Genomic DNA, 13270 nt, shown 5'->3' with positions numbered 1-13270 from the left:
GGTTTAAAGCAGACACCCATACAGTGGAATAAGAAGTTTAACGATTTTATGCTCAGTCAGAGTTTTAATAGGAACCTGCATGATTCATGTGTCTATGTGAAGAAGGTAAGCGATGAAGAGTTTTTCTATCTACTATTATATGTAGATGATATGTTGATAGCAGCTAGAAACATGTATGAAATCAACAAGGTTAAAGAGGTTCTAAGTTCAGAGTTTGAAATGAAGGACCTATGAGCAGCTAGTAGAATCTTGGGAATTAATACTAAGAGAGATATGAAGAATGGAACTTTGTATTTGTCTCAGTCCAATTAAATAGAAAAGGTGTTGTGTCAGTTCAATATGAAAGCAACACACTATATGGACACTCATATTGGAGGACATTTCAAGCTTTCATCTATTAAAGCAGATAGAGAATGCGTAGATACAGAACAAGTTCCATATGCAAGTGTTGTCGGCAGTATAATGTACGCTATGGTTGGAACACGACCTGATGTAGCTTATGCTATTGGAATTTTGAGTTGATTCATGAGTAAGAATGGAGAAATGCATTGGGAGGCTATTAAGTGGCTAATGCGATACTTGAAGGGATCTTCAGACTTGAATTTGGTTCATACTAAGGGAAAGGATTTTAGAGTGCAGGTTTCTGTGATTTAGATTATGGTGGAGATCTAGAACGCAGAAGATCTTTGAATGGTTATGTGTTTACTGTGGGTGGAAACACGGTTAGCTGGAAGTCTGGTTTGCAGCAAGTGGTGGCTATGTCATCAACAGAAGCTGAGTATATGTCACTTACTGAGGCTGTGAAAGAAGCATTATGGATCAAAGGTCTTTCTGAAGATATGAAACTTAATCCTAAGGAGGCTACAGTGTAATGTGATTCTCACTCAACAATTTATTTGTCAAAGAACAATGCATTTCACGAGAGGATGAAGCAAATCGCAGTCAAGTATTATTTCATCAGAGACGTGATTGAAGCTGGTGAAGTTGAGGTACATAAAATTCATATTTCTGTAAATTCTGCAGATATGCTTACAAAAGTTATTCAAGTGAACAAGTTTGAGGAGGCTTTGGATTTCCTAAAGTTTCTCAGGCAATCAGTGTGTTCGGTACCGCTAGAGGTTACATCCAAGTAGTGCAGTTCATTAGAAGAAGAGTAAAACATGAATCAAGGTGGAATGTTGTGGTTCTTGGTTGTGATTCAATTTTTAGGTTTGACCTAAACCGGTGAAATTAGATTCTGATTGAGTTCTGGTTATGACTAGTTATCGGACTGGTAAAAGAGAAGGAGTACAATGAAGACTATAGTCGCGATAGAGGGATTGCCATTTTGTTGATATTCATATAAGTATCAAAATCATTTATTCGTCTTTGTTACGAGTTCTATCTTTTCTAATTGTAAAACGAAAGAGATAGAAAGATAGAAACTTGTTATACTCCATTGTTGTACAAGTTCATTCTTGAGCTGGTTCATCTTCTTTAGTTGTGAATTGCCGGATCGAATCTAGCCCTTGATGTAGTTTTTGTCAAATTGACTTAGCTGAATTGGATAAACAAAGTCTTTGTTTTTTTTTTTGCTTTATATTTTTTTATTTTCTCTATATTATTTTTTTATTAACAATACTTTGATAATGAAAAATTAAAAATGTTTAAATAATTATTGTTTTAATATTTGATTTGGTGGCGGAAGACGCGGGTAAAAATCCTAGTAAACTAGTATACGTACTGATTGAATGTGTGTCTATTCATAGTGTTGATTGCCTGTCATTAATAGAATAATTAAATGGGAAAAAGGACTAAAATCATTGTTTAAAGAAAAATAATAATCATTTGAAAAAAAAAAAATTAAAAAGATGTAGTCGTTGATTACGACATGGGCTGTAATTGTTGGGCAATTAAAAAACCTCGTTGAAACCACCACAAGTTAAGTAATACTCTACAGTGTATGACTGCATTAGTGATAGAGCTTATTGCTAAACAAAAAACAACAAAGATCTAACGGATAAACAATTAGGGTACATTTTAAATTAAAAGTAGTACGTAAAACTTAAAGTTATGAGATAGGGTATGTATTAATATGATAACTAATTAACTATATTTATTTTTGTTAACAATAGAGAAAAAGGAAAATATTATCATACATTTTATACAATTAGTAAAATTTATAATTATTCTACTTACAGTTCAATTGTTAACATCTCAAATTGATGCGGAGACGATGTTAACAGTCTCAGAGCCGTACTTGCGTCTCAATAATCATATTTTCGTTTTCTTATTTGGTTTCTTAAATACGACGTACGTGCGTGTCTCGATAATCATATTTTTTGTTTTCTCAAATTGATGCGGATGCGATGTCAACGGTCAGAGCTGTGTAATACGAGGTACAACAAAAATGTCTTGCGGGGAGGACTTCATCGGGAAGGTAATCACAAGTAGTCGACTAGTCAGTCGTTCATCTTCCTTGGCCACCCGATGCACTCAGAAAATCTTGTTTTGTCTTCAACGTTACGTGTATGATATATTATTGGATAGCTCTGCTAGTTACTCATTTATTAAGCCCAAAAATGACAAAACATGAATTGAAGGATAATTTAATGTAAACATGAACTGTTGTGTTCTTATTATTACCAACCAAACGCGAAAAATAAATAAAATAATTAGGTGATGTGATACCAAGAAAATTTACATTAATTCATCCATACGCTCTCAACGCTAAAATTAATCTAAATTCTAATAAGAGGTTTTTTCACCTTTTTTGGAAGTTGAGGAACTTGATACCATAGGCAAAGAGAAAGAGAAAAACTAGGATCCATGCTATGTGGACAACTGCTACAACTGGTAAGAAGTCATGTTCGAACCCGAATCCATCTTTGAGCAACGTTTTCAGACTCGTGTCTCCAACGCCAGTGATGTGCACAATCGAATCTGTGTCTCCTACTTGAGATGTGATGATCCCGTACAATGTCCAAGCCACAGGCGATGCCCAGTAGTACCATCTCCACCATATCGGTATTAGCTGCGTCACAAGTTGTTCGAGTTAGTTAGCTCTTAAAACAAATTTATTGGTGTTCATTCAAATGTAAGTTGCTTAGTTCACTTACCGGTCTAGCAATGAGGAAACCGGAGAAAAGATTCCAGAAACTGAGGAAGAAGGACATGCAGATTCCAGCTATTTGATAGTTTGGTGTCAAGGCCACAAGCATCATACCGTATAGGGTGAAGTAGATGAAGCTTGTTAACATGTAGTAGTAGAACCAGAAGAACTTGACCACAGTCCAGTCGTACCCGATCATCGAGTAAAGGATTAGTGTGTAGAGTGCAGTTTGTACGGTGTTGTACATGATTTCCACTGCTACCTGTACCATTTTTAGATTTGAGTTTCTGATTGTGGTCTAACTATATTTTAGGAAAAGTATCATATAACGTTAAGACAATGTTATTAGAATGTTTAAGTACGTACCTGAGAAATTGCATAGGGAATGGCAGAGTACATTCCAGCGGCTTTTTCACGGTAGAACACCGTTCGCTCAATGGCAATCGCGGGTTGAACTGTTGCAGCATTGGTGGCACCGAGGAACAATACAGCAGCGTACATGGCTCCAAAGAAATTATTCAGGTCTTGCTCTTTCTCCCTGTTTTGGTTTTTGGTTTTTGGATGAATACGTCACCTTTTGATAAGATAATATATAGTTTAATAATGAAAAGAAGAGAGAAAAGAATGGCTTACAATTTAGTTCCGGTTTGCCAGAAAATAAGACCAAACAAGACACCAATGACTATCGTCATGAGAAACCGAATGGCATTGTACTGAGGATATCTCCAGTTTGACCAATACTGTTTCCAGAAGCAAGCCTTCATTTGAGTACCAAACGGTTGCGCGTACTTGGTTTGGAAGTAGAGATCATTAGATCCCGGTGGTGGAGTACTGAGCTCTTTGATGAGTTCCTGGTTTCTCCTGAGTATAAATAACGTCACGTTCATGTTAGAAAGACAGTGTAATCACTCTCGTTTAGTAGTAGCGTTTTTCTTAAACATACTGATTAAGAGAGGAGTTGGCAAATATTTGAGCAAAGTCCACGTTCATTTGTGACTCCATTGAAGGAGTACTGACGTCAAGCATCCACGTCGCAGGATTGTATCCGTCCTTGATCTTTGGAACCCCTTCAATACCCTGCAAGTAACGTTCTAGTTACAGTTACTTCCATAAAAAAATAAATAATAAATTCATACGACCAAGAGATTGTAAAATAACTAATGATTCACCTCAAAGTATTCAACGAGTTTTTGTGAGTCGTGTCCTAGACTTCCCGCATATATAACTTGGCCTCCTCGTTTCATCAGTAGCAGCTGTAATAAACCAAAGATGGTAGTTAATTTTTTTATCCTTGTTTTGGGACTCATAAGTGGATTTTTTTCGAAAGCATACCTCATCGAAGGATTCAAAGATATCGATGCTAGGCTGATGAATTGTACAAACTACAGTTCTTCCTGTATCAACGGTATTCCTAACAGTACGCATAACGATGGCGGCAGCTCTTGCATCAAGACCAGATGTTGGCTCGTCCATAAATATTATTGACGGGTTAGCTACCAACTCAACTGCAATAGTAAGCCTTTTCCTCTGTTCTGTTGAAAGACCATCTACACCAGGAAGGCCAACTATAGAGTTTCTAAGGGGGTTGAGCTCCACCAACTCCATCACTTCTTCAACAAACATCTATACAATCACATAAACATGCCAAAAAAGGTTACCAGATTATTAAACCATGCGAGTGATTATGATAAAAACATTATGCATAGTAACACTTACCTCTCGAGTTTTAGCATCAATATCAGCGGATAGACGAAGCCATGCTGAGTAGATGAGGGATTCAAAAACGGTAACGTGTGGAGAATGGATATCATTTTGTTCACAGTAACCAGTGACTCTAGCAAATGTTGCTTGGTTCTTTGGGTAACCGGATATGCTAATACTCCCTTTGATGTAGCCTCCTGTTTTCCTGCCGGCCAGGACATCCATTAAGGTTGTCTTACCTGCACCACTGACACCGACCAAAGCTGTCAATACGCCTGGTCTGAAAGCTCCATCAACGTCTCTTAGTAACTGGAGGCGGTCGCCTTCAACTCCTTGAGCCTTCATTTCCTGCAGAATAAAACAACGAATGAAACTTAAGGTACATTTGTAAGAGCGATAGACAGAACTGGAAACTATGAGACACAGTTACTTACTGCAGGCATATCAACGTAGTAGTTCACATGACTAAATGCAAGAGAGAGCGGTTGAAAAGGTAAAACCATTCCTCTCTTTGTTGAAGTACTAGTGAGTTCAACTACAGAACCTGCAACTTCTTCACAAAGTCAGAATAATCAAAACGAAAAGATAACTACAAAATTGAAGAGGTAAAAGATTTCACCTTCTGTTCCACGGTCACTCCCTTTCTGTTTGTCTTTACTTTCTTCCACAACAGTAGCTTTGGAGTTACCGAGAGCTACATAAATAATTTTCAAGATCTTGTCAACTAAGAAATGATTCTTTGTTCAAACTTATGAATAACCTGGAAGTAAAAAGTAAGAGCACTTACGGTTTAAATACATCAAAGCTATTATGTAAAAGAGATTGAACAACAGAGTAAACCCAATTAGCGCTCCGATACATATCCAAAACCAATATGGCTCTATAAAGAAGCCTCGGCTCTTCAGCAAGACTTCTCCAACTGTTTTCGCGTTGATGCGTGTATCATTGTTTGGCTGCATCATGTAACAGAACAGCTTTGCATCACAATTGACAAATAATATAAGTTGACCAGGTAAGGACTTGGTGTAAACTTACGCTGCCCCATCGCTCATCAAGAAACTCATTCATAACTAATGCAGTCTGTCCATACATCATAGGTGATATATAATAAGCCCAAGTCATCCACGACGGTATGTCATCTGTGAAGAGAAATATAAAATAGTATTACTTAACAATCTCATAGATATCAACAAGTCTTTGATTCTATAGTTCAAACAGATTTTTCATGTTCTATGATAAGATATGAGAATGTAATATTATTACCTTTAGCAATAATGAAGCCTCCAAGAACAAATACGACTAGCAATGCTAATGTCCCGCCCGAGTTGGCGATTACTTCAGTTCTTCCAAGGGCTCCAAGGAATCTAAACAAAGAAAGGGCCATCTGATTCACACAGAAGTATGCCAACAACTGCTTGAAGAACCTAATGGCAAAAGTTTTGTTAGTTCAAGGGAATGACAACAGAATTCAAAAATAAAGAAAGTTCCTAGTGGCTTTCATAAGCACCAGAAGCTAGCAAATGTACCTAGCAGCAGAAGGAGCGAAACCAATAGTGTAGTATGTAAGAACAATCCATATTACAGATTCAATAAGAGACAATGGAATCTTCAGAAGGAAAGCTGGTAAGGCGAAAGCCCATGGAGGATAGAACAAGAAGTCCCTCTGCTTGAAAAACACCGGGAGCCTCATCACTGTGAATGCTAGTTCAGCCATACCATTAAACATTAGATTGACCAGGCTGAAAAAGAGAGCACCATAAAACTTTTGGCCATCTTGCACCGTGCCAACAGGCATTTCTGTCCTAAGAAAGACTGTCATGGCAATCAAAGACATGATGGTTATCTGGACGGTCTTGAACACATACACAAAGGAGTTGCGTTTCATAAACAACCATTCTCTATCAAAGCATGCCTTGAACAGATCCTTGTTTGATATACCATACTTTTGTGTCACCAGTGCAGCAGGATGGGTTTTAGATTTGTCATACGGAACCCTGAATTCTGAAGCAAGTTGTTGTCCGGTGTGAAAAGAATTGAAGCCGCTTGAAAAATCACTTACGGACACGTATCTGTAAGGTTGTTCTCTCTTGTTCCAAAACTGTTCTTGGTCCTTCTTAGACGTAACTTCTTGCAAAAAGTCTGCAACACCTTTCCTTTCAGGACACTGGAACCCCATGTACTCAAAGAACTCAAGAACGTTGACTCGGGCCCCCTGGTAGACAATGTGCCCCTCTGAGAGCAGGATAATGTCGTCGAAAAGCTCAAATGTCTCGGGAGCAGGTTGTAGAAGCGAAATAACCATGGTGACATCCGCGATATGAACTAACTGCCTCATGAACTTGCAGATTTGGAATGTTGTGGAACTATCCAACCCTGTTGATATTTCATCCATGAAAAGAGCTGTGGCCGGTCCAACCAACATCTCTCCTGCTCATTTAGACAAGAGTCACTCGAGTTCAACAACACATCTGCTTTTGTCACTGTAATGTAAACATGGCAATATGAAAGTGAATATATGCTATACTCACAAACTAATTCTTACCTGTTGTTAGGCGCTTCCGCTGTCCACCAGAAATACCTCGTCTCATCACATCTCCAGCAAGTACGTCAGCACATATGTCCAGACCAAGTATCTGTCATGTGCCATTTAACCAAGGATTAGCCCAAATGTTGTTTGTTATAAAGAGAGGCCAAATCACAAAATCTGTACCTTAAGAACGTAGTCTGTAACCAAACTAGTTTCTTGCCCTGATATCGAAATGGATTTCATGAATGCATCAATCTCAGGGTCTGGTTTTATTCCCGCTTCTCTTTCTCTCCTTGAGAGCTCAGTAAGCAGCTGGTACCGAGTACCAACACCTAGACATCTCCCCGAAAAATCCAGTGTCTCTCTCACAGTCATCTCTCCAAAGTGAAGGTCATGCTGACTAATGTAGGCACAAGTCTTCTGAGGAACAAACTCGCGAAACTCGTGACCGCAGTAAGTTATCCTCCCAGACATCTGTTTGTCATGAACCAGGAAATGTTAACTCCAACCAGAAGCTTTGTAAGAGCACATAAATATACATAACAAAAATAGACAACCAACCTGAAGGGTGTCATCAAGCTTCCCAGCCAAAGCTTGTAACAAAGTTGTTTTCCCTGAACTTGGTGGACCAAGTAATAAGGTCATCCTGAAAATGTTACTCACAGTCACTTATATTATCCGAGATATAATATAGCAAAAGACCATTGTAACGTTCACTTTAATTACCTTGATGGTTTGATAATGCCACTGATTCCTTTAAGTATCTGAATCTTCTTCTTCTTAGACGGTAGGAGGTGGCATAATCCAAGAATGCTCTAATTTATCAAGTAAATCAAGAGTTCAACGACAACAACATGTGGAAAATTATCCCAATCATCAGTTTCACACAATTTACACACATAGAGTTTGACATTTTTAAGATATCTAATTTTGGAACAACAAGACTACATCCCAAACAAAGTAAAATATTAATTGCATGACTCAAAAAGCCGTAAAGTTAGGTATATTTATATTCTGAAACTTTTTAGATCTTGTTTTCCCAACGACATCATGGAACAGAACAAAGTTACCACACATAAAAAAAAAAAAAACGAACCTCGATGGTATTCAAAGTGACGTTGAAGAGAGTAGGAAGAGCTCTGCTTGCACTACGAACATCTCCTTCAACTGAAACATTCTCATACCTTACTTCAAGCTTCGGTACTTCGATTCCCACTCTGTTTTTTTTTTCCGCCAAATCAAAAATTAATATCAAAATAACAAAATTGAAAGAACAAAAAAAAAAAAGACAAAAGACAAAAAGTGTTAAGAGTTCATGTCTGAAAAAAAAAAAAACATAAGTAAAACCTGTCAGTTCTTTCTCTTAATCTCCGGAGAAACTTTTCGTTATCTTCTTCGACGAACTTCAAAATCATTTCCATAAGATGTTTCTTCTCTTTAGGTGCAAGATTCGTCAGGTCGACTTCTTCAAGTCCAACCTTACCGTTGACCGTCGTCTGCGGCAACATACCTTTCCTTAACCGATCGTAAGTCGGTAATCTCTCCAGCGCCGCCCACCGGAGTTCCACGTCATCTTCCTCTCTCCGTCCGCTCCGACCAAACACGTCGTCCGTCGGGGCAGCGAACACGTCTCTGAAGCTTCTTGAAGCAGCTCCGGCTAAATTCCGCTGACTAGTTGAGGCTAAACTCCCACCTCTCCCGCTCATTGTTCGGACAAGATCCTCATCTCGTCCTAGCATCGTTTGTTAAGAAGGAAGAAAGAAGGCGGATTATGGAAGTCGAGATTTGAATCTCAGGTCGATTCGTTTCCGGCGACCATTTAAAGGAGAGAGAGAAAGAGAGAGACTTTGTAGGTGGGAAGAAGGGAAGAAGAAGAGGCGGGGTTAACGCTCCCAGTGACAATATTTGTTTTCTTTTTTTGTTTTTTTAATATTTACACTTTAATCTGTCTGATACGTCTAATACTCCCTATATTTCATATTAAGCATATTTTGAAATTTAAGATTTATTTTCTTTTGTATTTTTGTACATATTTGGTAAAATTTCTAATTTTAATTTTACAATTTTAAAAGTCTTGGCCAATGGAAATATTATGCTGTATATTAATAAGAGGTCAAACAAAAATCATATATACTTCCTTAATTATTAGTGTGCGAATATTTTTTAAAAAAAATTAATATGAAACAAAGAGAGTAAAAAATTCAGCTATTTCAAATTAAAACATCTTTTGGTGATTTGTTTTTTTTTTTTTTGGAAAAAAACATTTAGATATTGTCAAATGAATTATATATCGCAGACATATCACAATCTCATTATTTTGTTCAGTTGCAATTTTACAAACTATAGATGATTTCAATTTAAATAATAATTTATTTCAATTGATCTTCTAGTTGTGTATAGCCTTCAGCCTTTGTAGGTAATAGTCTAATCTAAATAAACTAATAGTACTGGATACGGATTGGATGTGTGTCTATTCATTCACAGTGTGATGTAATTGCCTGTGTCATTAATAGAATAATTAAACGGGAAAAGACTAAAAATCTTTTTCTTTTAAGGAAAATACTAACAATCATTTGGAATTTTTTTTTTTAAAGATCATAGTCGTCTACCACGACATGGGATTTATTTTTGGGCATTCAAAAACCTCGTTGAACCTAACACTACAACAAGATTAGTGACAGAGCTTAATGCTAACATGCACTACAACAAAGATCTAACGGATAAACAATGATATATTGATATACATTTAACAGTAAGTAAAATTTAGTAGTACCAGACATAGGGTATGAAAGGATATGATAATTTAGTTAACTTTTTTTGTTGGGAGTAGAGAATATATAAAGTATATGGTTAAACTAAAATATTGTCATGCAGTTTGATTAATTAGTAACATTTATAATTATGCAACTATACAATTCAATACAGTTACCATCTCAAAATGAATTAATGATGCGGATTCAATGTCAACAGTCAGAGCCGTAATATACGACGTACGTACAGACTCTTGGTAAGTGTTTACCAAGAGTTTCTAAGGGGTTTAAGCTCCACCAACTCCATCACTTCTTCAACAAACATCTATTCAGTCACATAAACAGGAAAAAAAGAGGTTATCAGTTTCATGCAAGTGATTATGATAAAACAATTAAACGTTATGCATAGTAACACTTACCTCTCGAGTTTTGACATCTATATCGGCGGAAAGACGAAGCCATGCTGAGTAGATGAGGGATTCATAAACGGTAACGTGTGGAGAGTGGATATCATTTTGTTCACAGTAACCAGTGACTCTAGCAAATGTTGCTTGGTTCTTTGGGTATCCGGATATGCTAATACTCCCTTCGATGTAGCCTCCTGTTTTCCTGCCGGCCAGGACATCTATTAGAAATGATGTGTTTCATATTTCTAATATCATTTGTTTTTCATTAATTATGCTAATACTCCCTTCGATGCACAAATTTTTTCTCTTGTTTCTTACATTTTTAATTGGTTGTTAATTACATTTTTTCTATTTTTTTTACTTATATTTCCAAAATGCACTAGTTAATCGTTATTTGCTTTTCTACTTTCTAAAATATTAATAAATACATCTAGTAAATTCAATAGATCAAGTTTCGATTCAATTTCTATTTCAAAAATGTAAAAATCAATGACAATGATATTCCTCATAAAAAAAATTGAATTTTTAAAGTTTTTCACAAACTTAAAGTTTAAAAATATGAGATGCAAAAACGATAGAACTATTATATCAAATAGTTATATTTTATATGTGCCCCATGTTAATTTTAGTTCTCGATCCGCCACTGGTTCATAGGGAATGTAAATCACAAGTAGTCGACTAGTCAGTCGTTCATCTTCCTTGGACACCAGATGTACTCGGAGAATCTTGTTTTGTCTTCAACGTTACGTATGATATTTTTTGATAGCTCCACCTAGCTACTCATTTATTAAGCATCGCTTGCTTACAAATTGTTGTTTGTTTTGATAGTGCTTTTGGTAGCCCAAAAATGGACAAAACATGACCTCAGATCGTCGACCATGCATTCTCAGCTTGAATAGATTTGAGGTGTCAGCCTTGCGATATCGCACTGCTTCGAAGGTTGCTCTGATTGATCATTAGTTTGACCCCAATTATGAAAGTTCAATTCAAATGTCGTTGATATATAAAACGATTGATATATTAGAGTTTACTTCTTAGCAAACCAATATAATAATAGAAATAGGCTCCTAAAATTAGTTAGGTTTGGTTTAAATTTTCTTTTATAATTCTGTATCAAATTTTGGCCATGACCTTTTGTTTCCAGTGAAAGATGAATAAATAAAAATATTATATTTTGATTCGTTACAATTTACCAGTGGTCAAATACAATGATAAGAGACCAGAGGAGGACATATGAGACTGGGAGACTCCCTAGGGAACTTTTTGATCACATTTCACAGATATAATGTGTGATTTCAAATACAATGCACTAAACTGGGACAAAGCATATCTTTGGAGATTTCAATCTTTTATGCTTTGGAGATTTCAATCTTTGAAGGTAATCTATATACTTCTTCCGTTTCATAATATATGATGTTTAGAAACATATTTTTGTTTCATAATATATGATGTTTCTAACTTTCTATGCAACTTTAAAATTAATTTTATATTTTATATTATGCAGTCTTGTTTATTGTTTATGATTGATTAAACTTTTTAAAATTTTTTGTCGCCAACTATATAAAATTGTCCACATAAGATAAGATATTAATTTGTCCCCAACTGCCAAGTATATAAAAGCTGTCCACATAAGATAAGATATTAATTTGTCCCCAACGGCCAACTATATAAAATTGAATTCAACGTTAATTATACTTTGTTGTATGACTGCTTTATTTACCCCTGAAACCTTCGTATGGTAAAATCACATTCTAATGGCCATTTTTTTTTGGGGGTCAATATTAATTAAAATCTTATTTTTTAAATATAAAATCTAGGTTGATAACAAATTAAGAACTGCTAAGTTGACTTTTTCTTCGTTATTGTCAAACATCTTATGAAATCAGCACAAAATCTAAATAAATAGTCAACTCCCGGATGGTTTAATATAATAGTATCTATCTCTTAGCCTAAAAAGTAAAAAGTTTTTACTAAAAACTAAACACTGTAAATAATCAATTTATTAACTGATTTTGTAATCAGCATTTTAATTTAATCTCTCACCGTCTACTTGAATAGGAGAATCAATAAAAACAAAAGAAATTTTCATCTATCACACCAAAAAATCTTATTCTTTCACAGTTAGTCAAAATCAAATAAAGTTTCCATGTATTAGCCCTCACACAAAATTATTACAAAAATATACAAAAATATCCCTGTAAATAAACTGTTATCATTTGGTTACACGAACCAACTACAATCTACTAAAGAATTATGAAATGAATAAAAAATATCTTTTTAGATGAGAAAAAAAAAGAAGAACAAGAGAAAACGGAAGTTAAAAAAAACTGCCTTCTTCACTAAAACAAATTCTGGAAATTAGTGAAAAATCTTAGTTTATTTTATTTTCTCAACTAATAGGAAAGTTAATAATTGATCGTTTAAGAGATAATTATTAGAAACAAACGACCAAATTCAAGGAAAAATTGGATGAATTGAAGAGTAATCTGAAGATAATCAGAAGAGGAAGGATGGCATAGCAGAATCTCGTTTTTGAATTTAAATATGCTAATATATGCTAGATTTACAAGTTTAAGTGTACAAAAATATTAAAACAAAGAAAACAAAGAATTATGAAAACACTGTAAATGACTGCTGCAAAATTAGGGTTGCAAAAGTGGATACTCAGGTTGAAGATGATTACAAATTTACAATTTTGTCCCTCATTCAATTTCTTCCGTGTACGTGTATACACTTTACGGTGTACGTAATATTGATTATGTACTATTGTGAAGTTGGTGTACGTAATATTTAA

General features: G+C 35.5%; 1 protein-coding gene, 1 long non-coding RNA gene and 1 pseudogene across 2 annotated transcripts; 2 read left to right on the top strand and 1 right to left on the bottom strand.

The window, feature by feature from the left end:
- The first annotated feature begins 357 nt into the window (after positions 1 to 357).
- On the top strand, positions 358 to 872 carry LOC147942927 (secreted RxLR effector protein 161 pseudogene; annotated as a pseudogene).
- Positions 873 to 2587: 1715 nt separating this feature from the next.
- Positions 2588 to 9275, bottom strand: LOC104792416 (ABC transporter G family member 34-like). The gene is made up of 20 exons (XM_010518557.3): positions 8667 to 9275; positions 8416 to 8536; positions 8046 to 8134; positions 7881 to 7965; positions 7503 to 7793; positions 7335 to 7425; positions 6319 to 7219; positions 6056 to 6216; positions 5828 to 5931; positions 5580 to 5745; positions 5412 to 5486; positions 5227 to 5336; positions 4808 to 5140; positions 4424 to 4714; positions 4261 to 4344; positions 4035 to 4168; positions 3725 to 3952; positions 3458 to 3629; positions 3099 to 3353; positions 2588 to 3013 (listed from the first exon to the last, which is right to left on the bottom strand). Exons 1-20 carry the CDS (start codon positions 9056 to 9058, stop codon positions 2744 to 2746), a joined length of 4353 nt encoding a protein of 1450 aa, XP_010516859.2. The 5' UTR covers positions 9059 to 9275; the 3' UTR covers positions 2588 to 2743.
- Positions 8361 to 9390, top strand: LOC147942926 (uncharacterized). Its single transcript, XR_015559380.1, has 2 exons — positions 8361 to 8519; positions 8761 to 9390. It is a non-coding gene; the product is annotated as an uncharacterized LOC147942926 (long non-coding RNA).
- Positions 9391 to 13270: the final 3880 nt, after the last annotated feature.

Source organism: Camelina sativa, chromosome 6, assembly GCF_030686135.1.
Source record: "Camelina sativa cultivar CO46 ecotype springtype chromosome 6, ASM3068613v1".
Lineage (NCBI taxonomy): Eukaryota > Viridiplantae > Streptophyta > Magnoliopsida > Brassicales > Brassicaceae > Camelina > Camelina sativa.
Note: the sequence above shows the minus strand (reverse complement) of the source record. Positions and strands in the feature narration are given on the sequence as shown.

Excerpts from the sequence above, each read along its gene's own strand:
- LOC104792416 (XM_010518557.3), bottom strand. The coding sequence starts at position 9,058 with ATGCTAGGACGAGATGAGGATCTTGTCCGAACAATGAGCGGGAGAGGT. Across the intron at positions 7,220-7,334 it reads GCGGAAGCGCCTAACAACAG|GAGAGATGTTGGTTGGACCG; the intron begins GTAAGAATTAGT and ends CTAAATGAGCAG. Across the intron at positions 5,932-6,055 it reads AGGCTTCATTATTGCTAAAG|ATGACATACCGTCGTGGATG; the intron begins GTAATAATATTA and ends TTCTCTTCACAG.